Source organism: Buceros rhinoceros, unplaced genomic scaffold, assembly GCF_000710305.1.
Source record: "Buceros rhinoceros silvestris isolate BGI_N320 unplaced genomic scaffold, ASM71030v1 scaffold17670, whole genome shotgun sequence".
NCBI lineage: Eukaryota > Metazoa > Chordata > Aves > Bucerotiformes > Bucerotidae > Buceros > Buceros rhinoceros.
Window position 1 is genome coordinate 36497 of NW_010391537.1, and position 25052 is coordinate 61548.

General features: G+C 45.8%; 2 protein-coding genes across 2 annotated transcripts in view; one reads left to right on the forward strand and one right to left on the reverse strand.

Annotated features, from left to right (window-relative positions):
- The first annotated feature begins 690 nt into the window (after positions 1-690).
- On the forward strand, positions 691-9826 carry LOC104498832 (aquaporin-7-like). Its single transcript, XM_010142258.1, has 6 exons — positions 691-780; positions 3915-4041; positions 6219-6356; positions 7078-7196; positions 8578-8795; positions 9667-9826. The coding sequence occupies exons 1-6, from the start codon at positions 691-693 to the stop codon at positions 9824-9826; spliced, it is 852 nt and encodes a 283-aa protein (XP_010140560.1).
- Positions 9827-12683: 2857 nt separating this feature from the next.
- TPGS2 (tubulin polyglutamylase complex subunit 2) overlaps positions 12684-25052 on the reverse strand; it is a gene marked incomplete at its 5' end in the record, with an annotated part of 15488 nt that continues 3119 nt past the window's right edge. The window contains 5 exons of the mRNA XM_010142271.1: positions 12684-13020; positions 14929-15089; positions 16566-16679; positions 18311-18442; positions 20144-20231. Of these exons, the coding sequence (XP_010140573.1) occupies positions 12793-13020; positions 14929-15089; positions 16566-16679; positions 18311-18442; positions 20144-20231 (723 nt within the window). The remainder of the gene's footprint in view (positions 13021-14928; positions 15090-16565; positions 16680-18310; positions 18443-20143; positions 20232-25052) is intronic.

Sequence of the window (25052 nt, forward strand, 5' to 3'; positions counted from 1 at the left end):
GTCTTTGGGGACCATTGCCAAGACTGGTCCCTCCTTGCCCCACACAAAAGAACAGGCCGGGGTGTTGGCAGGGAGGCTCTCCACTAGTGTGGCAGGAGCTGTGGACACAGGTGTGTTCAGCAAGAGCAAATATTCAGCCTGAAGCAACGCTCAAAGGCATTGCACTCTTTGCAGCTGCAGACAGCAGTGCACACCAGCTCCAGGGAGAGCTCCTCCTCACCACAGGGCGGGCATCCAAATAGTCCTGCAAAGCACAGGTAAATAGTCCTAATCCCACCTGTTGAAAAAAATGGTTCCAAACCACCAGCTGGTGGGTTACAACGCAGAGCACAGCCACAGCTCCTGTTCAGTTCCTGTGGAAAAGGCTACAGAGAAAGACAGGCTTTAGGAGCATGCCAAGGCTATTTACTGCTCTGGAGAAAGGCTGCCCTGGAACAGAGGCACGGGGTTTGCAGTGCTCTGGTAGCAGAAATACTGCATCCTTATTGTACAGTTTTAAAAGGATGGCATGTGCGTTTGGGAAGAATCTGAAGCTAGCTGCTAGTTTATTGGCTTGTTCATCGTTAACCAAATGAATGGAGGTGTCTGACGGTGAAGGGAGGGTTCCAAGTTTCAAAGGTCAACTTAGCTCAATGCAATGAAGTGTACCGTCACAACAGGAGCTCCTGCAGCTGCAGGCTGGAGAGAAAAATGCCGAAGAAGATTCAGAAGGCGCTCACGACTCGTAACTGCACCATCAGGGAGCTGCTGGCAGAAGCACTGGGGATGTTCATCCTCATGGTAAGGAAAAGATGGGCCTGGATGTGTGTGTCTGTGCCTACACTTGCATGTGTGTGCAGGCTGAGTTAGAGAGTAAGCACCTGCGGCAACGTGTAAGGTCAGTGGTTTCTCACCACATCCTCAGGGGTTGCTCAGCAGCTGGTTGCTCAGCAGCTGATGGCTGTGGCTCACCTCTCTGCTCTAGTTAGGCTTCCCATCAAGTAGACAATCTGTCAAAAACATTCTGGAGTTAAAAGGCAATGTGGAGAATTGGAGGTAGGCACCGGGAGAGGGTGAAGCAGGTGGGGATGAGCCACTGTTTCAGTCCTCTTCTCGGAGAAAAATGAGGAAGAGTCTGGGAACGGCACCAAAGGGCAGTGTCTAGTCAGATGGCGTAACGCAACATTTGTGCCAAACCCCCTGAAAGATCCCATGCAGTGAAATGAGACTTTTCTTCCTGCTGTGCCAGGAATTATGGTGTGGCTGTGGGCTCCCACACAGGTTTGGGAGCAGACCCTGACTCCTCTATCTCTGACAGTCTCTGTGAAACGAGAACAGCATTCATCCATCCTCCTCCTGGGGTTGCCAGAGTAATGAATGCCTCTGAAACTCTTCGTAGACACAACTCACCATTAGGAAACATAATTACCGGACATAAAGCACGCCAGGATTTCACTTTTGGTTTTCTTATGCTGGCAAATGAATAGTGCTTATCCAAATCATACAGCCGCTTCCGCTTGCTTGAGGGACCTGTTTCACGCAGAAAAAGCAAAGTGGTTTTGAGGTCTTGGGCTGCTTTGCAGGTGTTTGGGGAGGGTGAGGAAGACTATGCAGTCACAATTGAACCCTGGTGGGGGTGAGGTACCTGCCAGGACAGGTACCTTTGTGTGTTAGCAAAATAAGATCCTCCCTCCAAAAAGGTCCAGTAGCTCTCTGTGCCAGCTTACTGCACCTGGGCTTAGCCTGGGCTAAGACACTTTGAACTGGACAGAGGCTGGCATAGGAGGGCTGAGGATAATCCAAATAACCAGCACTTGAGGATTTCCACAGGAGGAAGATAAGGTTTGTGCAAGCATGGCAAGATAAGGTTTGTACAGATACAGGCACTTATTTTCAAGGGCAACAACTGCATGTGCGAAGGATGCTTGTTTTTTATCACATCTTATTGCACATCCAGCTCCTTGAAGTTCACTACTACTACAGAGGTAGTTTTGCATGCGTTGGAAGGCAGGCATCTGTGTCCCCTCAGCCGGAGCTGAGCAAACACTTGCCTTTTCCATACTTTCTGTTTTTCCGGTGGTAGAAGCTCCCAGGTCATAAAGAACAAGTTCAGGGATGTCCTGCCAGTGCTGTCTCTAGGAAGCAGCATGAGGAGACTTCTTCCTGCACTCTGACAGTCCAAGGCTGATTTTGTAGCCTGCAGCTCATGTTGGCTCTTCCCTGACTGATCCCTGCAAGGGAATAGAGTAGGAGAAGTGACACTACACATGGACCCCTACCAAGGGCTGGCAACAAGCATCTGAACGCAGCATCCAGCATCCAACTCTTTGGCAGCCCCCTGGCCGTCAGTGCAACTGGGAATGTGCTGAACACATCTCTGGGTTGCCTGGACGGCTGTTACTTGGATGATTACACTCAGTCCAGGGCCTCTTGCTTTGATGGACAGGCAATGTTCATAAAGGAGGGAACCAGGCAGCAGGAGTAAACAGCACAAGGAGTAGGGAGGTAGGAAAAATAGTATTTGGAGACTGTGAGAACAGAGGAAGAGACTAGAAGTTTGGATTTGTGTTGAAAAACAGATTCTGTGGCCTGTCCTGTGTTTTTTTCAGGATGCTGATGTTCAGCCATGCCACAGCCAAGTACCCTACCCTGAACCTCTCTCTCCACACCTGTGTGCTGTCCTTCAAAACCTGCTTCTTGCTTCTCTTGGATGTGGCTTTGGAAAAGTTGGAGATGAGTTGGCAGAGTTTTTGTGAGGTCTTTGCAGATGTGGGGTGACATCTCCAACACTGCTTTTCGGGACTTTTGCTGAGGCAGACTGAGAATGGCTCACACCATGGAAGCTGTAGCTCCATGAAGAGCACAGAATGTTGTCTGCATGTATGAGAGAAGCAAGAACAGTTGTCTCTGGAGAACAGGACAGTTTGGTGATGTCTGAAAGGGAAGAGGGAGAGCAGATGCTTGAGACAAAGTCTGGATCCTGGCAGAGTCACCAGAAAAGATCCCAGCCAAAATAGAAAAGACCAGACCAGAAGCTTAGACATTGAATGTACTGACTTTTTTGTCTTGGAACGGCATGTCGCCCAGGATAAACATCGGAACAATCCAAGGAACAGGACGTACTCCCCAAGCTCTAAGGGGTTTGTGAGGCAGAGACCTCGAGAGAAGCTTTGTCCTTGTCCAGATTTCAGCGTAAGAGGTGTGCAAAGAACTTTTTCTACCCTCTGACCACATAAAAAAAGTGAAATAGAATTTACTCTCAGGCCAGAGCAATTCCTTGAATATGTCGTTTCCTGCTGGAGAGTGTTTACTTTTCTTCTTAATTTTTTTCTCAGTTCCTCTTTAGTCACTAAAAAAATATTGAAACTTCGGCTGGTTTCAAACTGAAAGCATATGTATTGAAAGGAAAAGTCAAACCAGAATTACTGTCCTTGTTGTTTTGCTGGAATAAGTTATCAAAATTAGAGTTTGGCAAATGGCTGTCTACTGCCCATGCTAGGTTCTTAGCCAAGCTAGGGTACTGCACACCAGGAAAAGAAAGACAACAATTTGCCCACTCTCCTTCCAACCATCTTGGGCTCTGTCTCTGGGCAGTCTGGAGTGATGCTCCCCTGGCTCATGCCCCTGGTTCCAGGCACAGATGCCCTTAGTGTGGCTGTGTGAGTAGTAATCGCCCTTGAGCCCCGGATCTTGGTGTGGGTGTTTGGGACTAGAGTGCCCGGTTTGGCGTGGTGGGCATCAATGATGAATAACTCAAGCACCACTTCAGATTTTGCAGGGAAGAGTTGTTCTTTCTTTATCTCCTGACCATGGGCACCTTAGAGTCTTCCTGTCTTTGGGGGTTTATTAGTACTGCAGGAAAAGTCATGCAGGAGCTCAGTTCACCACAGCAATAACACACTTTTACACTCGTCTCTTTCTTCTCCACGCACTAGGTCTTTGGATTGTCTTCTGTGGCACAAGTGGTATTAGGAAAAGGAGATTTTGGGCAGTCTCTGAACATCAATTTGGGATTTGGTATTGGTGTCACCTTGGGCATCCATGCGGCTGGAGGAATCTCTGGTAAGCAGGACACACAAGCATGGGACATCTATATGTCCTGTAGATGTCAAACGCATTGTGGGCAGCAGGAGAGGGCTGTGGCAGGTCGGTTGATGGCATGGCAAGACACACCAGTACCCTCACCAGAGAAGAAGAAAGTCCTAGGGTCCCCAAGCAAGAGGAGCAGAGCAGGTCTGGTGATCATAACCAGGGTCAGCCTCGTGACCCAGTGATCACAGCCAAGTCTGCAGGAGGTAGCTCAGAGTCAGGCCAAGGAGTTGCGATGGCACAGCACAGTCCCGAGAAGCAGGTGACCTGGCAGGCACAGCATACCTACAGCAACCTGATCCCAAACGCCTGTCCTGGTAGAGGTTTGGCCATTCCCTCCTTTTGCAGTGAGTGGAGCCTGGTTTCAGCAGTGCCCTTGTCCAGCACTCGGAATATGTCACCGTGGCCCAAGGAGACAAGGAACTCTGAAAACATGCTGCCAGTATGACCCGTGGGGAAGTAAATAATTTATTGCATAGTAGAACTTACTGCTGATGTTGCAACAAGGAACGGTATACAGTTTTTCTCCTTATCATCCACACCCATATGCAACCGTCCCGTGCGAGCTCGGGAGGTGGTGTTTCAGGGCCACGGGGTGGTACCACTCACGTGCCAGAGCATTACCTTTGCCTTGTGCAATTTCTGCATTCATTCGCACCAAGAGAAGAGATTAAGGGCTCTAGTGAGCAGAAAATTAAAGCAAGTCCTAGCTCTTAAACTGTTGGAGCAAAGAGATGTTGAAGGCTAGCTTGTAAAGGAAATTTTTTCCATGAACAGTCAGTGCTTGGTCTCCCTGCGGTTTTCGAGTGGGTGGAGACATCCTGAGGAAAGCAGGCTGAGGAAAGGAGGTCCCTGCAGTCCCAGGTGATTATGTGAAATGAACCTGATCTGCGGAGGGCTGGGAGTGGTGGTCTCAGCTTAGCCAGCAACCGTCTGGTTCAGAGCCATCTTCAGGGCTTCCTGGCATTGTAATTTGGCTTCACTTGTGTCACAAGATGTTTCTTGTGATCTCTGAAATGGCTGGTCCTACCAGCAGAGGATCAGAGGATCAAAGAAAAAGGGACATCTCCCCATTCAGTCGTAGTTGTGGGAATGCAGCAGGCAGTACATGCACTTTCATTTCACTCTGTCCTACACTTCAATGAGATGACGTGTGTCTGCATCTTACTCCTTTCTGAGTGTGGAGTTGGAGATGACCTCTGAGGTTGGAATGTTTATTGACCCCCAAAGTTTAAACCTGCTGAGAAGGAAAAGCAAGTATTTCCTTTGGACTCAGGGGAAGATGAGGCCCAGAGAACAAAAGTGGTTTGCACTGGGGGCACCAAACCTGGATCCATTTAAGTCTTTCTCCAAAAGTACTGTTATGATACCAACCTCCTCCATAGAAAGTGCCCTCTCAAAACAGGGAGAACTGGTCTTGCACTGTATGAAAGCCACATACCGAGAGATGTAAGGAAATGCAGTCCAAGACAACAAACTTCGCAAGAGAAGGACAGGGTCTGCTACACACTGGTGGGAGCAACCGTGGTGAGGCAGGATTGACCATTCTGGTAACTCCTTCTCAATGCAGTAACATCGAAGAGCTAATCTGAATCTCTGCTGACAGCCCTGTGTAGAATTTACTTTGCAGACATGAAGATATGGGTCATCGGCTTGATTTTGCAGTTTCTTCCCCCAGCGTCTCGTGTCTTGCCTGCCAGATGTGCTAAGGGTCCACAGCTCCCATGAGCTGGGATGCTCAGCTCTGCCAGGATGAGGCCCTCCTTGTCTATCGGATGTTTTCAGAAGGCCTTGCAATTGTTTGGGATGAGATTTGCCTGTAGCCATATAAAAGATGGGTGAGGAATCAAAGTTCTGGGCTCCCTTTAAGCTGAATAGAGAGAAGTCCATACAGAGAGCTCTCCCTGACAGCTGAGATGACCTACTGCCTGGAGGCAGAATTTTTAGAAGATTAGGAGCTCTCTGCCCTGCATCATGTAGCTGTCCAGGGAAAACAGGCTAGTTTTGAGTCTGCGAAGGAGGGAGACCCTACCCTGAGAGAGTCCTGGTGCTCTGGAGCAAGGTCTGGATGCTTACCGTGGAGCATGGGGCATACTCCAAAACAGATGTATCAGGGCTGAGGCCACTCTTTTTTTGTTGTGATTTTGCAGGAGCTCATCTGAATGCTGCCATCACCCTTACACACTGCCTTTTAGGAAACCTCCCCTGGAGAAAGCTTCCAGCTTACCTGATCGGCCAGTTCCTGGGCTCCTTTACGGCAGCAGCCACCGTCTTTGGCATCTACTACGGTATGGTTGTGTCTTTTATCGCAGGGGTTATGAGGGCACCATTTCAGTCTTAACTCACAAATAGTCAAAAATATTTCCTTTTACAGTACCCAGCATGATGTCTGGGTGAGGAAGGCAAGTTCCTGGCTTGCGGGAGTGGGACAGACCTTCATAGCTCAAGGCCGGAGCAGGGCCCCGGTACCTCTGGGAAGGCTGCGCAGTTCCTGGGAAGCACAGCTTCTTTTGCGCAGGGCACTGCCATGCCAAAACCTGTCCTGGACTCACGACCAGCAGCTGCATTTTGTCAGCATTTTGTTCCCATGGTCTGCAAGGGCTTGAGTTAGATGGACTACCTGTATCAGGTACAGCAGGACCTCCGGGGAACTCTTCTGGTCTGTGAAACACAGGACAGCAGTCATCTGTGGTTTCCCACCACCCACTGGCTCCAGCATGTCTCAGTCTCTGCGTGGCAGAAGGACGGAGGCCTTCAGTGCCTCCAGAGCACCCAGCCCGCCCCTGGGAGCAGGCACAGGGAGCTGGTAGGCATAAGGAAGCATCTGAGGACCAAAGTCTGAGGGTGACAGCTATCGGTGAGATCATGCCCCGAGAGGGGTGTGTCTCCATCATATCGCCCATTGCCTCTCTTCCCCTTGGTGTCCACGCTAGTTGCAATGGGTGGACTTGCATACGTGCCATGCGGGAGGAACTCTGTGCCAACTCCCGTAATTCTCGTTTCTTCTAGATGCTCTGTATGACTACACCAAGGGGAACTTTACCGTGACAGGACCAACTGCCACAGCATCCATCTTCGCTACTTACCCTGCCCCCTATGTGTCCTTTCTGGGAAGCTTCTTCACAGAGGTCAGCGGGCACTCACTGCTGTGGTGAGCTAGGAGAGGGTGGGTGGTAACAGGTGCTTCTGCAGGTCTGATACAGGGGACTCAGTGCTATGTGTACAGGCACAATCACAACCTCTGCTCCAAGGAGCCCACCATACAGGCAGCTGCCTGACAGGTGGGATCCAAGGTGCGTTGGTGGCTGAGCAAGCCAAAAAGGCAACATCTGCAGGCTGCTCCCCAGCCTCGTCCTAGCGACCTCCAGACACCTCCCCTGCATGCAGCCCAAACAACGGGAAGTGAGAACATCTGGTCTATCCATAACCATCTCCTTTGGGCTCTGGACAGTACCCTGAACTATTCTTCCCCCTTTTTACAGCCCCTCCACGCTCTCAGTCAGCTCTGCTGGCTGCCTCTCACCAGCACAGAGGGCTCGAGACTGTCTCCACGTGGAGGCAGCCTGTCTGGATTGAACCTCTAGGGTCTGAACAGTCCAGTTTAGCCAGTGTACAGTTGCTTCCCACCATAAAACACAATGTTCAGAAATGAGAAGGGATGCTTCACAGACATGGAGCACTGGGCCATTGAAGAAGATTCACTTCCAGTTCAAATCTGAGGAAGCCTGTGCCTTTATCTCTGAGCTGACAAAACTCTTGCCTGAGGATAATGAAGATGGCGAGAGCTAGAGAGCCTGCAGGTGGGGACCTGGTCACTCAGCCTCCTGTGGATCTTGTAGTGTCCTTGCTGCACAGGAAAGCAAATGACAGTACAGTGCATTGCCAAGAGCTGCACAGAATTCTGCTTCTGCTGGGATCTCTGCAAGCAGTCCAGCTGCATTTTCTGAAGCAGAAAGAGACATCACCTCTATTCAAACCACAGTTCCCGACTATCTATCTTGTGCACCGTAAATCTACAAATGCCAGCTACGTACTGTCACAGATGGAAGATTCGCTTTCCCAGATGAGAATCTGGTATGCTTTTAGTCCTGGAGAAGTTTTAGTTTTGAAGGGGCTAATGCAATGGGCTATATAAAACATCATTCCCTCTAGGGAGCATCAGAGTTGGCTCCTTAGCAGTTTGTTACAGCTCTGCCTGTTAGACCAAATGTACTTAAAATAACCCATGTCCCTAACTTGAAAGGTAGAGGGAGAGGACAGTGCTGAGAAGTTTGTATCAGTCCTAGAGCATTTTTTCATGATGAGGTGGAGACTTTTTTGCTGGGAAATAAGTCAAGAATTTTCTTCACTTACCTGTGAGGAGGGAATAATAGTGGGGTCCTCCCTGACTTGATCAGACCATGAATCCCACCTGCTCTTCCATTCTGGGAAGTCTCTTCCTCTCTGCTAAGCATGATCATTCTACCTTCTTCTCTCTTCTCATTTGTTCTTCCTGTCCTGCTCCTGCAGTTTGTGGCGACAGTGATGCTGCTCCTGGGCATTCTGATCATTCATGATGAGAAAAACAACGGAGCCCTGAAAGGCACGCAGGCCCTGCTCACTGGTATCCTGGTCCTGGGCATCGGCCTGGGGATGGGGATGAACACGGGCTATGCCATAAACCCCTCCCGAGACCTGCCCCCCAGGATCTTCACGGCAATTGCTGGCTGGGGAATAGAGGTCTTCACGTGAGTGACCTGTTTTACTTTTACACTTCTCAGCTTGAAAGGAGAGAAGATAAGCCAAAGCCAAAGTGGCCATGAAGCCTTTTTCTTTGGACCACATGATGGTATCGCCACGTGTGCGTTCCCCACTCTCAGAGTGCAAGAGCTGTGCATACAGCTCTGTGCTTTATGTACACAAAATCTGGAGTACACATTCTCCAGCATGGGATTCATCTCAACATTCAGCTACCTCAGTTTGGGTGACAAATTGGCTACCTGCTTGGAGGAGATCTAGCCGATTATTGCAGTGACTGGAGAGCCAGAGAGTGATTCAGCTCACCTGCAAGCAGCTGGGTTGCTGAATAGCTCTTCTAAATTTAGATGTCTGCATCTGGGGACAAAACCCTGCCTTCCCCTACCTAGTAAGATGGTGCCATGCTGTGGCTTCTGCCATGGCATAAGCAGGGTCTCCTGTCTCAGCTGCCCATTTTAACTAAATGTCCAGAAAATATCTTTTGAAACCTCGGTAAAGGAGATGTAGATGTTATTGGAAATGAGGAGGGAAAAGGTATGTGTGTGAGTCTGTCCGTCTGCTAGTCATGCTCATCCAGATCGCCCAGACTATTTCTGTAGGAGAACAAGAAACCTGCAGACAGTGCAGAGCCACTTTCCCAGACTGATGGTGAAAATGACTCTCCCTCCAGCAACCATGCCGCTGGCTAGAGAATTTGTTGAAGCCAGCTGTAGTGCACAGTATGCAAAGTGGGTCTAGACACCTCTGCTCACACAGCTCACTCCTGCCCCAGCAGACTCAGCTCACCTCACCCCGTGCCATGAGGCAGCAGGGCAGCATTTTGTTTGGCTCACTGGCTGCCTCTTCTGTGTTTCATTTTAGGGCTGGACCTCACTGGTGGTGGGTCCCAATCATAGCTCCAGTTCTGGGAAGTCTTGCTGGTGTTTTACTCCACAAACTCTTTATTGATCTTCACAACCAACCTGTCCTGGAAAGCGAAAATGAGAAAGGACAGCCTGTGATGGAGACTCCTACCCTGTGACGGCCATGTGCTTTGAGGAAAGAGCCTAATAGCAAAGCCTGTGTGGACCACCCAAAGGGTAATCAAGTGGATACACACTCATGCACACTATGAGAGAGCACACTATGAGAAATGAGGGACTAGTCTTCAATAAACCTACTCTGCTTCACTAGACAAACTGTGTCTCTGAGACACTGGGCAGACATGGGTAGGGCTAGATCTGTCTGTGACCCAAAGAAATTATTCAATCTCCCTGTGTAATAAACTACCAAAACCACCCCCAAACCCAAACTTCATCACATTCTGGAGAAAGAGAAGAGACTGTGTGTTCACAGAAATCAAAATATAGGATCCAACAGTGGCATAAATGACTTAATTAGTTAATTAATTCAATTTTGATCAGGAATATTCTTTGGTAAGAGGTAGATACTACACTGATGGATCAGGGCCCTAGGCTTGCTTCCATTTGCTAATCTGCCACTCCAACCAACACCTCGCTTGGCAGAGCACAGAGAAGAGCAAAGACAGTTTGAAACAGAAACCTGAACCTGATTTTTTTTTCTTTTGCTTTTTTCCCCCTCCCCATGCTTGGTTTTGGTTTTTTATGCTTTTTGAGCTGAATATTCAAGAAGCACCAAAAAACTAGTAAACTAAACTACAGGGTCTCCTGAATCCTGGAGCAGCTCTGCTGGAACACCCTGGTGTCATGGAACCATGTGTGTTACTGACAGGCTAGACTTTAACTACTGGCATATGAAAGGATTCAGACAACAGCTGTGGCAGCATTCCCAGACAAAAAACCCCCCCAAAATAACCCAACAAAAGCACCCCCCTTGTCCCTACTCCAAACGCATACGAAATGTGTGAAGAGGCTGTCCTGCTCCTGCAGCAATTCTGTCACCTCCACCTGAATGAGGAAACAAGCCTGCAACAACCTCACGAGTATCTTTGGATTGGAAGTAAAACAGTATCAGAAGCTGCCTGTTCTCAGTGGGTGACAACAGTCCTAATGTTCCCAGAAAGTGCTTAAGTAAGTACGAAACGTATGTCAAGCCAGGGCTGGGTACCATGAACACACGACACAGGTATGTCCATGAGTAGGAAGTTACAGAACTTCGTAACTGAACAGAATTCCAGAAAATGGCATTTACCTGGCTTTAATGATCATTCACACCTCACTATCAGAGTGATTACTAATGTATTACTGTGGCATAGCCTCAGGTGGTAGGTACTGACACCACTGCTTCCTCATTAGAGCTGACCTTACATTAGCAGAGCAGCCACATCGGATCTTCACCTAGCACAAGACACACATCGGCTTAAAAGGGCTGAAGAGTATTAGAGGATTTTCTCTTTTGGGGGCAGCAGAGGGCAGTTGCCAGGAAATGCAGCTGGGGGTGGGCCCTGGGCAGTGCTGGAAGCCAGCAAAGCATGCCAGAGCTGAGGCTGGTGGCTGCAGAGATTGCGAACAGTGAGTGTAGGACAGAAGAGGAACAGCTGTCACACAGCTGAATATTGTTCCATGTGAACTAAACTGGGAACTTCAGAGTTGCTCCAGATGGGACTCGCTAAAAGACACTGTAAACCATCCCTTTTCAGTGAGAGACTCCCCACTGCGTTAAAAAAACCCTCTCAAACAATCCAGCCTGCACCCTTCTCTTACCATACATACTTGTGCATATGCTCTCCAAAGCATCTTCAAATACCAGATCTCTCTGGAAGAAAATATTAACATCTTTATTAAAATACTATTAAGCACTTACAGGGTGGTTTTGTCTTTCTGAAGGCCATATAAATACTCGTGAGAGCCTCACAACATCCCTGTGAGGTAGGTTTGTCTTATGTAATTATGTGACTGTTTCGTAAATGATGCTGTTCGAATAATCAATGCTTGTTTTATCAATGGTGACTTTGATTTTCCTGCTTAGGCACAAAACACGTTGGTTGCTACCATGTGTTTCCAGCACAACTAAGATGACAGAATGACACAGATAAGTAATGGAAACAATTGGATGTAACTGAAAACCAGCAGTGAATGGGTTAAAGTGCAGTTCTAACCTGAAAATATATACAGTACAGAAAACAGCATCAAGGGCTTCTAAGGCTGTAGGGTCTCAGTGGCCTCTGGTCAGATCCTGCCCAATTGAGAAGTGACAAAAGCTGTCTGAATGGTCAGCGTTGCAAATGAATGTGTGACAAACCAACAGGTCCTCCTGATTTATGGGACTCTTACCACCCTGAACTGCCCTGTTCCCACTAGGGGAAAAAGCAGAGGCACTGAAGCATCTTTCGTCTTCTGGCTGCCTCTAGGCTTACTGAGAAGGACATCACACGGAAGTCACTATACAAAAGGATACGGCTAAAAGGCCAAAAAGTGGTCTGGGTTGTAGAGCAGGCGACTAGGCAGATGCAGAGACATGGAAGCCCGAGGTCCCTTTGTACCATGAACTTCAGAGCAGAAGTTGGAAGGAGCACAGGGAAGTGCAGAGTTTGATTCTGTGTGAAGCAGAAGGTATTATTTCGTTCAGTGAGTGCCAGCCCTTTCCCACAGCATGCAAGGTCAGGACAGGTTTCTTTCAAAGGAGATGGCAGAAATATCTTCATTCACTGTATTTCAGCATGGGTCTATTAAAGTCACGGTGAGTTATGTTTGCTTTCATTTCACTGGTGTAGTTGCACAGGAACAAAAGCTTCCCTACAGAGCAGTGACATCAAGGGCTTCTTCATGCCCTCTGAAAAGTACTTGCTGGAAGTAGCAGAAGGGGAGAAAACCAATGTCTCAAGTTTTTTTTTTTTTCAGAGTCTCCAGGAACTACATCCCTCTTACGTCGAAGTACATTGTGGTTATATTTCATGCAAATACTGCAATGTGTTTTCCATGGGCACATCTATTCATGCACAAGGGACTTGGTCTGAACCATGGGGACTCTGCATCAGGGAGCATCAAAGCTTATGGCAAATACTGTCCAGGGTCATATCTGGGAGTCTCACTTCCTTGAAGAACTTCCAGCTAGTGAGGACGTCTTGGAGGAGGTCATGCTCGTGTGACTCTTTTGGGAGCCAGCTGGCTGGGAAGGTGCTTTCTTTTTGATCACTGGAGTTTTGTTCTTGCTTTTAAATACCTTATTTGGGTCCAACTTGTTCACAAAGGAGTCAGCTTCTTCAGAGAGGAGAGCTGTGTTGATGATTATGGGTTTATACATGTTAAACCATTGCTGAAAGGCAGGATGGTGGGAAAGGAAGACGTTAAAAGCAAACTGCAATTAGACATTTCCACCCTGTTCCCCCTTACCCCGAGACCTGACTTTAATCATACACCACTTACCAGTCTGAGGTTTACAAGTCAGTGCAGAGTGCCTTGTCACAAGGATACACAAGGCACAGCTACAGCTACAGTCCTGGAACTATTCCACATTCCACATAGGGAAGAGGAAAACCAGACACAAACCTAACGCTACCTTTGCTGCAGTGTAACTCCTATCAGCAGAAAATCCTGGTTTAAGCCACCAGAGGAAGAGCGAAGGGAAGGGATGAAATTTAACCACATTTATCCAGAGAAGCAGAAAAGATTAAAACATTGGCATTTGAAAGTGCTTGTAAATTGAAACCAAACTAATTTAACTTCTCAAAATACAGCCTCTGTCCCTCTCTTCACACACACACACAATAATGCAGGGTTTTTTTAACTCTTTACAGAAAGGAGTCTGTGTTTTTTTTCTCTTTGGCCTGATTTTACATCTAAAAGTGACTACAATGAATTTTTTTTGGTTCCCAGATGCCACCACAATGCTATGCCCCACAGTTCTCATCTCCTAGTGTTTTTCCTACCATTTTTCCATTGACAAAGTCAGAAATTAAGACTGTAGGAATTATTGCATTATAATCCCACTGGAACCATCAGCAAAGTGTTGAACAAGGTAAAAGGTCAATACCAAAATGTAGAAGGTAATCTATTCATGTACTGCTTAACGGAAAACAGCTATAATATACCACTCTTGAAGTCCTTTAAAAATTGTAATGGTTAACATATTAGGAGGATTAGAGGCTGCAAATGATTAGGGAATATATGAATGATTTCACAAAAGTTTTTGAATATACTGAACATAACAAAATTTTGCAGCAGGAAGTTACAGAAAGGCAGAGCATAGGCATATGCTAGAGCACCACATACACAGCCTTGACTGACAAAGCAGAGCACAGTGTAACAGGGAAGACAACACAAAGAACCAAATCTACAGCCACTGATAGATGGGATGTCAGCAATGATTTTAGTGAGTAGTTCTGATGTACGGACAGGGCTGGCACAGGACCAAGGAATGTCACACTGGTAAGAGCTCTGTCACGTCTGGGTGAAGTGCAGGACACTCACTGAGAACTGCCAGGCCTTCCCCACACGCACAGACATTGCACAAGCTTATGTGCTGTGTTTGGTAGAACTGCCAGACCCATTCCCTGACCTCTCACAAGGTGGAAGCAGGGTTAGGGCTCAAAGTCCAGTCAGACACAGAGGAATGGCAGCAGCCTCGAATAGCAGGTTCTGGCAGAGCAGACTAGAAACGTTAATAATAGTAAGGGGCTGGAATGAAGCCTGTACCTGGAGCTCTCCTGTAACTACTTCTAGGGGCATTTAAATTGCCCCTTTTGGGGCATCATTTTCATCAAGGCTTCATGACTGAGGAGACAAGGCTTGGCAAGGCTCGAGCTCTGGGCTTCTGTCTAATGCATACCTGGACTTTCCTCTCCACTTAGAGAGCAGCAGACTCTTCTCCAGTGCTATGCCCAGAAAACTGATCTAGACATAGCTGTGGGGTCAAATGGCTTTGCATCTCCTCACTGGCCAGCCGTCATGGAAGTGGAGGTTTGCTTCAGTCAAGAAAGCAAAGAAATAACTGGGGTTCCACCACCTGCTGTTAGAGATCAAATGTAGATCCCACAGTGGGTTTGGAAATTAGAGTTACCACAATGTTAGTGAATTCACTAACAAACAAATCGCTATTAACAGTTATAGGGGAAAGACTCATGGCCCCTTTCATGGCTCGGTAGGGAGGCCACTGCTTGTCAAAAAGTGGGGAGACGTTTTCCCAATCTGTAACACGAAACTGAGCTGGCTCCTGCTGTCCTACCTTGGCCTGGGGGCTGACCCCGTAGCTGGTGAAGGCATACTGCCACTGTGGGAGACCCAGATGGGTAATGAGCAGGCGGTAGTAAGCTGTGAAGGTTTTGGTGAGGAAATGCCAATACAGAGCTCTGTCCAGGAACCATATCTCTGTGTCTGGGGAGACAACTAGAACAAAACAAACATAAATCACACTGTTGCTTTGCAGTGATAAGATCAACACCTGGCCATCATCAGGTGGGAGGCACAACACACTTACCAGAAAGGCTGCTGCTTCTAAAGTGCAGCGTCCCTGACTAGCATAGGCGATGTATCCAGAGGCAATGTGGTTTAACGGTCAGAACATGGGGACTGAAAAGGACTTGGTTCTGCTCCCAGCCTTACTAAAAATACTCATGCAATAGCCATTATATTCACTTTTCCCCACCAGAAAATGGATGCAATGCAATTCCTTCCAACCTGGGACTCATGTGCTACATGGAACACACCTGGACATCAGCAATGTCGCAGTGTAAGTTCAAAGTACAGTTATGACAAACATTTATCTCCCCCACAAAGTAAAAAGCAACTATCTGAATTGTCAGACATCTGGATTACTGAATAGGGTCCAGAGTCTGGAAGTCACGGGAGTGTGTGCTGCCAACAAAAACACGTTTTGCAAAATCTTTCCACAACAAACAAATATTTCTCTGGTGACGACATCCCTTGTAACATAAAAAGAAGTGATTTTACTTGGGAAATTGAGATGTTGAACATTGTCAATTAAACACACTGCCCCCTGTGCCTACATCAACACCTGTAAAGAACACTTCTTGCCTTTGCCAGGTTATGTGCTGGAATCACTAGCACTGGATGGCAAGAGGATAAGAAAGCAGTTTCTGCCTTGGGAGCTGTAGTCACACCCAGCAAAGGACACTCGATAACAACCAGAGAGTTTTCTTATGAACAGGTGTATCATGATTGCTCAGCCTCACATTCAACACGCACATATACACATACACCTAGTGACTTGTGCACTGTATCAGATGGCAAATACTCCACAAGTGACTCCAGTGTTTCACTAATCACTGACTGATAACAGTTTTCTGTCTGTCAGGAGAAACAGCTCAGCTCACATCTTCCTCTCTCCTGTTCAACATTTCCTGCCAAATTTTTAGCTACTTAGCATGTGGAGGCTCTGTATCCATGCATGAGGTAGAAGAACCAGTCCAAGTCTGTCTCAATTAAACAAGGATCTTTTTTACCATCTACCCGTTGCTTCTAAGAAGAGCTACAGCCTTTCTCATCAACATACAAGAGAATTGTTCTGAGACATGCAAGTAATCAGATGTGTTAAAGGCTGAGCTCTAGCTCTCTGTATTATTTCAACACGATTGTCTGTAGGTCATATGTGAATGCTTTCCCGTTTCTATGCATGCAGTAATCATAAGTTATAACTCAGACTCCAACACTAAAAGGAGGGAAATTGTTAGTTCTAGTTAAGGCCCAGTAACGTTCAGCCCTTAACTTCAGTGCAGACAGGACATCCCTGTAGATGTTCATCTACGAACTGCAAAGATGATCCAAAAAGTATGATGTTTCTACATGTGTGGCCTCCAGGTACAATCCACAAGAGATGGCTGATTTCACTCTTTTCAGTCTTACCTGGTTTAGCATGCTTATATACAAGACAAACTTTCCCATTGCCATTGCACGGGTCTAATTCAAAGATAAGACTACGAGAATCAAAGTGTGGCTTCTCTGGTTTGTCTCCATTACCTGAAAACAGAAAAATGTACTCAGGAAACATGTGGAAAACTGACTGTGACTCAGCTGCAAAGAGTCAACCCATTCAATACTCACTAAAAAATGAGACAAGGAAGAACTAAATCAAACTATTGTATTTATACTGCTTGGAGAGGGTTACATTCCCTGTGTTTTTTTTTTTTGTTTTAAAAAAAGTGAGAAAAACTTTAATGTCCATTAGGAAAACAAACTACAGAGACAAAATCAGATGGCTGAAAAAAGACATCAGGCTTCCCTCCTCTAGTCTTTCCCTGGCATAAAGAAAGATCAGCTTTACAGATGTCACTCCTAAGAGGTATTTGTCCACTCGTTTCTTAAAGTTCTTCAGTGTTGGAGATGCCACAATCTCCAGGCTGTCAATCCAAATCCATCATTATCACTTAGAAGTTTTCCTGATGTGGATCCTGAATTTTCATGCTGCAACTGGAGCCCATTACTTCTGTTCTATCCACCATCCCTTTTTTGCCTTATTTTCTGTTTTTCTAAGGACAGGGAAAACAGGTTATTCTTTTTCTCTTGGCGGAAGACTTTGATGAACGTGGAGACATAAACATGTCTTCATACATTCCAGTGTTACATCAGTGTCCTTCTGAATAGCCACATGGTCTGACTCATATTCAACTTGTGACCCACAACCACCACAGAGCATTTCTACAGGACTGTTTGGCCATCATGCAGCTGCAGGTTCTTGCAGAATATGATTTTGAATTTTAAAGCCGCAAGGGAGGGAAGAAGAAGGACATAAGAGCTGTACTCTTCAGAAGAATTTTCCAGAAAAGTCTGGATGAGAGCCCTTGTGAGGATGTAACTTTTTCTCAGTGTATCTTAAAAGTGCATCCGTGGAGGTTTGAGTGGCTAAATGGAAGGAGAATTTGGTCCATTTAATTACAATGACTAGAAGATCAGCTGGAAGGTGCAAAAAGAAACTTCCAGCCACATTTAGAAGCTATAAAAGCTATAGAGATTCAGAGATAAGCCTGAAATCAAAGAGCGATTCTTTAAGTAGTCAGCATGACACCTGGCTCTGCTCTTGTCGTCTTAGTTCTTGGAGTCTTGTTAGACTCTAAGAGCCCTGAGAAAAGGAGTGGTTTTTTTTTTTCTTTTTCTCTCCAAAATGCAGGATGCCCAATATTTTTAGGCAGTCTGAAAACACACATTTTCCAGCACCACTTCACACTTACATGTATTTACCGGAGTTACGTTTCCAATTCTAAAGAGCAAATTCAGCTGCGTTTTCTCTACCAAGACACAAACTGTTTTCTTTTGTTCATGTAACACCATCAGCACACAGAGCTGAATCACTGGAGGAAGCCTCAGTATTTAAATTGGGAAAAAGCAGAACAGGAGTGTCTTCAGGATGTTAAAAGAGGATGCAAATAATACTAGCTGCTGGCAGCATTAACAATTCCTATGAGATTGACAGCATACCAACCTACCTGTCAAGGCTGCAGGGGACTAATAGAACATACAGTAGATCCTGCTTAGGAGACAAAGAAAGCCCCACTTCTTGGAGTAACCTCGCCTGTTGCTATATCCTAACATTACCCTAACAGGGCAACAGGAATGAGACAGAGCACATTTTCTAGACTGTTAATAGGACTTACCTTCCTCATCTGTGTCATCTTCCAGGTCAGCAAGAGTTGGTGCATTAGGCAGGGTGTACATAGATGAACCCCCAAGCCGACACAGCTTCGAGACACTATTAATCACCATGGAGCCCAGAGGCATTGGTGCATCTGCAATAAGACTGATCATTAATCTCATCCAGTATCAGGAAAGCACAGGAGGTATTTCTTTTTCTTCACACATCAACTCAACCTCTTTTAAAACACAGCAGGGGAGAAGAGAAGGGTATACCCAGCAGGCCTGGACACTTAATCAACTCAGTCTCCAAAGGAGCAAATACTAGTTTTTTTCAAAAACAGAATCACAACTTACAGGTGATTCGACACCATCACAGCTAGAAGAATTACACTGCTGGCTAAGCCTGTGCTGCAGCTGTTAGCTCAGTGCTGTGAAACTGGCTATCAAAAATCCTGGCTAGCTAGAGCCACCTCCTCAAAACTCTGCCCCCTGCTGCCATCCTTCCTGCTAGAAACTACCCCACTCATTCACCGCTTATTGGGGCACTTGTCCTCTTCCATCCCACTTATCTGCTCAGGGTGCATCCTCTTCCTTCCCAGTCCAACAATGGATGGATTTTATCAGTGTGTCAACATGCAAGAGTTCCTGAATGAATGTTTGAGGACTTGTCGCTTGTCTCCCCTTCTGAGGGTAGACGTTTCCAGGCATCTAGTATATCTAGTACTGTTTCTAGGCATCAAGTCAACCACCACCCTGTTCAGTCACGTGCCAGTGTGAAGGGTGTCGGAAGGCACTACTGGATGCTTGCTTAAACAAGACAGCTGTGTAAGCTGCCTTGGTCGCTGTATACTTGTGTGCCCTGGAAATAAGACTCTCCACACTAAATCCCACCTGAAACATGACAAGACTCAGTGAAGGTGCTAGAGCCATGATATAAACTGCCCCTGAAATTCCACTTCCTGAGAAAAACCCTGTATTTGACACCAGAAGCCAGCAGTGCCCACTGCCCAATTTGACAACCTCACTTGAAGGCAATTAGGACCAGGATTAACAGTTGCAGGGCTCCAGTGCAGAGTGAATGAACTGCCTAATTCTTGCCAAACAGGGATGGACAATAAAGCTCGGTCCTGTTCTCACTTCCACCACTGACTTCAGAAATAACTCCAGTGAACGGAATTTAGCTGGTGGAAAGCAGAATCAGGCTCTGGCATGTATGTATACTTTTCATGCGAAAGAGGATTATCAAAGGGAGGCTTCCTACTGCTTTATGACAGGATAATGTGCTAGAGCTGCTTCTCTCTCCATGAACTAAAGAGGGAGTCTAGGCACAAGACTTAAACTACATACCTAAGTCTGAGTGTCAGCAGATGGCCAGTGTATTACAAAATAGTATTTACGTCATGAAGACTTGTTTGGTTTCCAACCAGCACTCAGTGTACACATCTCTCCTGTGGAAGTCCAGCACATGCAAGCTACAGGCTTTGCCCTGTTGCGTCAGGAAGGCACCTCTGATGTGCAGTCATATTTTTTTTTCTCACCAGGACATCTCCAGATTAGTCTATGATCCCATGCAAAACTGCATTCGCTTACAAATTCAGAGGTCAGTTTTCTGTAGTCACAGATCAAGACGCCTAGCAGAAAAACAAACTAGTTGATTCTTTTGTGAGTTAAGGAATGGTGCTAATTTTTCACACAGAATGACTTGTTGCATGTGCTTTTGCTCAGATTAATCTGGGATGCTGACAGATGTGTACTGATTCCAGAAAGTAAGTTTGAAATTAAAGAGATTATCCAAAGGAAAGACTGGCTGCAATAGAACGAGGGTGTCAATGGAGAAGAATACAAGGACTCACCATCAGTCTTCACACTCCAGGTCAGCTGGAAGCCATCGGTCATCAGATAGAAATTCTTTAAATCCTCTGGCAATATGCAGGAGTTTTTCTGCAAATCACAGTCAAAGTGTTACAGGAAAACGCAGAACATGTCTCAAATCCAAAGAACAAATGAATATTGGTAGAGAAATATTTGCCACCAAATGTTTTGCTCAACTCAAAGATAACTCAGATCAGCTCAAATATCTAATCCTTAAACCTTGAGAGAAAACTACATATTTCTTGGGTCTGTGCTACTGTATTAACAAAGGTGACTTCGGAAAATTTCACAATAAGCAGTTGGTTATCACCAGTTTATTACAGGATTGTTCCCCAGCTGTGATGACATATCACCTTCCGACACTATCAGCCACTCCAAGATCATATATATATAAGAACAATCAGCTTTGTCATATATGTGACTTACCAGAGTAGAGTTTTACAGTCTAAGCCCACCTGTTCCACTAAAGCATGTATCACATTAATTAGTACAAGGACTCTCTTCTTCTGACGGATTTCAGCTCCAAGTTGGTGAGCGAAGCATTGACTCAACAGCTGCACATAGTCAAGCAAGTTTGATGTTTCACTTAACAAACAGCATATGGAAACACACATAAGAGTCAGTTGCATAAACCTGCTGGTCTGGCTTCATCTCACAAAACTTCGGTGCTTGGCTGGGGCTCCTAAGCCTGCTTCCTTCTTCTACCTTTTTCATATACCTTGGTTGTGGAAGGAGCCGTTCTTAACTTAGAATCTTCAGCTAAGCTACAAATGTAAGGAAGGAAGGCTAAAGGCTTAATCCTCAGAACAAGAAGAAGCCCGAAGAGCTATAGGCAATTGCTGGCACTGCTCCTGGTGGCATCACTGGCTGCAGACCAGTGACCCTCTGCTCCTGTTGATGTGTCAAGAACACAAAATAAAACAGCACAAAGGCCTATCAGTTTAAGAAGACAAGCAACACGTTTGACTAAAGAAGTTATCTGTGTTTTGTTTATAATTGTTCTAGAGAAAAAACAGATTGAGAAAGATTGAAGTGTGTTTGCATTTAAAGTATTGTCAAACTCAAGTCTCCAGAAGCATCAGACCCTGAAACTCAGGGCAGTCTTTAATGATGTAGGTTTCACAATCTCTGCACTGACTTGTCCAAGGACTGCAACACCTTCTGAGTGAAGAAGTTTTCCTAACTGCAGTCTGAACCTCCAAGTTGTAACTTGAGGTCACTCTCCCTTCCAGTCCCATGTGCTTTTAAATCTGCTTAGAAATAAGTCCCCTGAGCATCAAGCTTTGTCATTAAACCAAAAGGATAGACAACTTATTTAAAATGTTGATCTGAGACCTGTTTGTAAACACAGGACTCTGGAATCTATATTTTACAGAGAAAACTGACAAATAATGTGAAATTTGCAACACAGCATGTCTGATAATGCAAGTACTTTTGTGACAGGATTTTTGGCCTTTTCTGGAAAAGGTATGTTTCTCTAACGTAGCCTATTTTAAAGACATGCTGTTGGACATGGTCTCTTCTTTCTGCAGCGAGTTTGGTACTCAAAGCAAGTAAAGACAGAATTACAAACTTTGAGAACATTTATAGGTCAGTAGTGCTGTCCCTCATATAGGCTTACTCTGCCACAGATGAAGAAGTTATCTGGGGAGCATTCACAGTCTGGCCTTGGTGGGTTTCGGAGCCATTAAAGAATTGCTTTGGTGAAAGCAGAGGAGTCATACATTAACAGCTTTCCAATATTGTGCCTTTGCTAGGGGTACTTCTCTACAGCTACTACAAAATGTAAGATTCAAGGTCTAATAAAACAAAGGAAGAATATTCTGGTAACCAGCATCTAAGGAAAAGAAACATGAACGTGCAGTTCATGTAGCTCTGCTTCACTTGGGCCACAAGTTCGTAACATTTCAAGAGATGCTTATGAGATTCTTCCCCATGTCTGCAACTTGTGCATATCCAGTTATCTGCCCTGATGCTGCCTTGATGCATCTACATAGCAGGAGCTACCCGCCAGCTATACATACAGCTGCATTGCTGGCCACTGGTCATTTCCATGAGTGATGGAAAGCATTGACTGGCATGAGCTAGAGAAGGTGCTGATCTCTTCCTGTCCACATTCTTTTCCTCCTCGAGGACCAGGACAGCCCTTCTGCCTGTTAAAGACTTTTTCACAGTCACTGTCTTTGAGCTGTACAGTTTAGGGGACAGGGACTGTAAGAGTATACACTGTAGAGGACCCTCTAATCCACCTTCACTCCTCCATGTTAACTGACATTCCATGGCATATCCATTTATGCCGACAAACTGCTACTGATGAACCCCTGACATTAATGGCTTTGCAGCTTGCTATAGGGCAGGTCACTTCACTTGCCCTGTCAGCAGCCTGGTCACTGGCACAGTGCTTTCCTCACCCACGTGGGGAAAATCTTCAGAGAAAACAGGTATTAAAGCAGAGAATCTGATACTGAGAAACTTTGTTTTGAGTAGAATTTATCGTCCTTTGATAAGAGCCTGCTGATGGCCGAGGCCCTTGTGGTAAGTTTCAGAAGATTACACGTGGACATATCTGAAGTTCTTCAAATGCCTTTAACAAATGCACCTTCTTCTGTGTGTTCTTCTCAGACCTAAATATTTATAATTTCATGCTGTGCTTTCACCACTTCCAATTTCAATCTGTGGCTGTAAGCATGGTGACTAGGTTTAAAGCTATGAGGAAAGAAAATAACACAGACCTGCTGCAAAGCCTCAGAAGAGTACAAATGTTTACCCGGCGCTTTCAGTCCATTTCAAACCCCCCAATTTTTATTATTCTATCCCAGCAGTAAAAATACATACACAAACAGCTCAATTTCACAAACATAGCTGATTAAGGCAAGGATGGAAAGATTAACTTGTGCATAATTCTCCAAATGGCTGCTCTCCCCACTTTATTTTAGGATTCTCCTAACCATGTCCCTTTACATGAATTTCCAAATGATGGTGCAAAACACATGGGTGGAAAACGCTGTTCGAGATCTGGAGTCTATACAAAAAGACCTCTATATAAGAAGCTTTTCTAGTAGCCACCTTTCCCATTTGATGCAAAGCATTAATTGATCTGTCATATTATGTTCAGCCACATGACCTATGGCATCATTACAGTGGTCTTCTGGCAGCATAGTCAGAGAAACAAGCCGCTACTATATATTAAAAATGGCTTCTCGAGCTCTGTATTCCTCCTGCTCAACTGGTAGTTTCCAGGGTTGTGATCTCCAGACCCATAAAATACAATATTCCTAATAACATGCCAGAAGCGACTTAACCGCAGCCCTGGCAAACAGCTGTTTTCACTCCAGTCATCTGGTTACACTCATCAGCTCATAAAACAAAATATCCCAAGTGACCAATATGGTGTGTGAGGTCTGTTTCTTTTGTTTATTATCCATAGTATCCCCAAATAGTCTCCCAAGAAAGCACAGACCAGTGAGGACAGAGAAGAATACTGGAACCAGCGTATTTTTGCTGCCAAGACCAGAGCAGTGCTGGATCCAGAGCTAAAACACTGACATACGGCAATTCACTTAAAGCACTGTTGAAACAAGGACTCCCAAGCAACTACCCTAAAGCAATGGGCAGCAATCAAAACATAGAGCTCTAGAGAGACTTCTTTAAAAACTAAGCGAGTTTTATCCAGCTTCTGAGGAGAGAAGGAAGGGATTTATGCCACTTCTTAGGGCTTCCAAGTAGCAGAGCACATCAGCAGCCAACTTCCTCTCTCTCCTAACACCATGCTATTTCATGACTGGTCTGCCCTAGCTGCCAGCGACGGCAGATGTTAATTTATGTAACATACTGAGACATTACTGTGGCACCTTTTATAAATCTGACGCAGGAGGCTCCCAGGAGATCACCTTACTTGGATTTCCTAGCCTGAAAGGCACAGAGCTGGGGTAGACCTGATTCCCCGATGCTGAGAACACGATTTGGCAGCTCGAGGACAGTGTCGTGCAGCCGGTTCCCCTGTCTGGAGAGGTTCCCAGGAGGGGAACACTCTGTCAGAAACAGTCCACAAAAAAACCTCTAGCCCCAAAGTCCTCTAGCCTCTCTCCCATCATGTAGCTTGAAGAAATATACCTTTCCTCATGCACTGGATCCACTTCCCCACCTCTCCCATGGTCAGGGCCACATGGCACGTCCAAGATGGGCAGATCCTGTGCTCCTGGGAATCAGAGATGGAGGGCTTGCCTCACGCTGAGGGACAATATGACAGGGAGGATGGCAAGAAGGACCCTTGGGGATGCGCACCCCTGCATACAGTTTTGAGTCAAAAAGAGATTTGGCAGAAGCAGCAAGGGAGCCTTCTTGAACAGCCAGGAACCATCACCACAGTTCCCACTGAGATTTACATGCAAAGAGAGTTTCTACACTGTCTGGCAGCCTAAGACAGTTGACAACAGGAAAGCACCAGACTGTCTGAGGTCTTTTTTATGGTTGTATTTTAGAAAAATACATCTTTGTAGACAAACTACATAAAGAGAAATAACAAGTTTCCCATGTAGAGTTTTAGAATATCAAAGGCCCAGCAACGTGATGGGCAGGGATTGCTCACAGCCAACCACAGGCAGTTCAGACGCTGCTACAAGCCAGTTAGAGGAACAGGCAAAATAACTATCCCTCAGTTTCCTTGGCCTGTTGTGGTGCTGAGCTCTGAGATCTCCAGCTCCCCATAACAGAATGCAATTTTATATTTTTTGAAAACTATACAGTGATGTAAGTGACTTATTTATCTTCTGGTTGAAGCAAAAACAAAATATGGTTCAGTCATTGTTGTGGCAAGCCAGAGTGCCTCCTAGAAATATTTCAGTATAACACTTTAAAACTGCATGTGCCAGCCTTTTTTAGGAGCAGGAA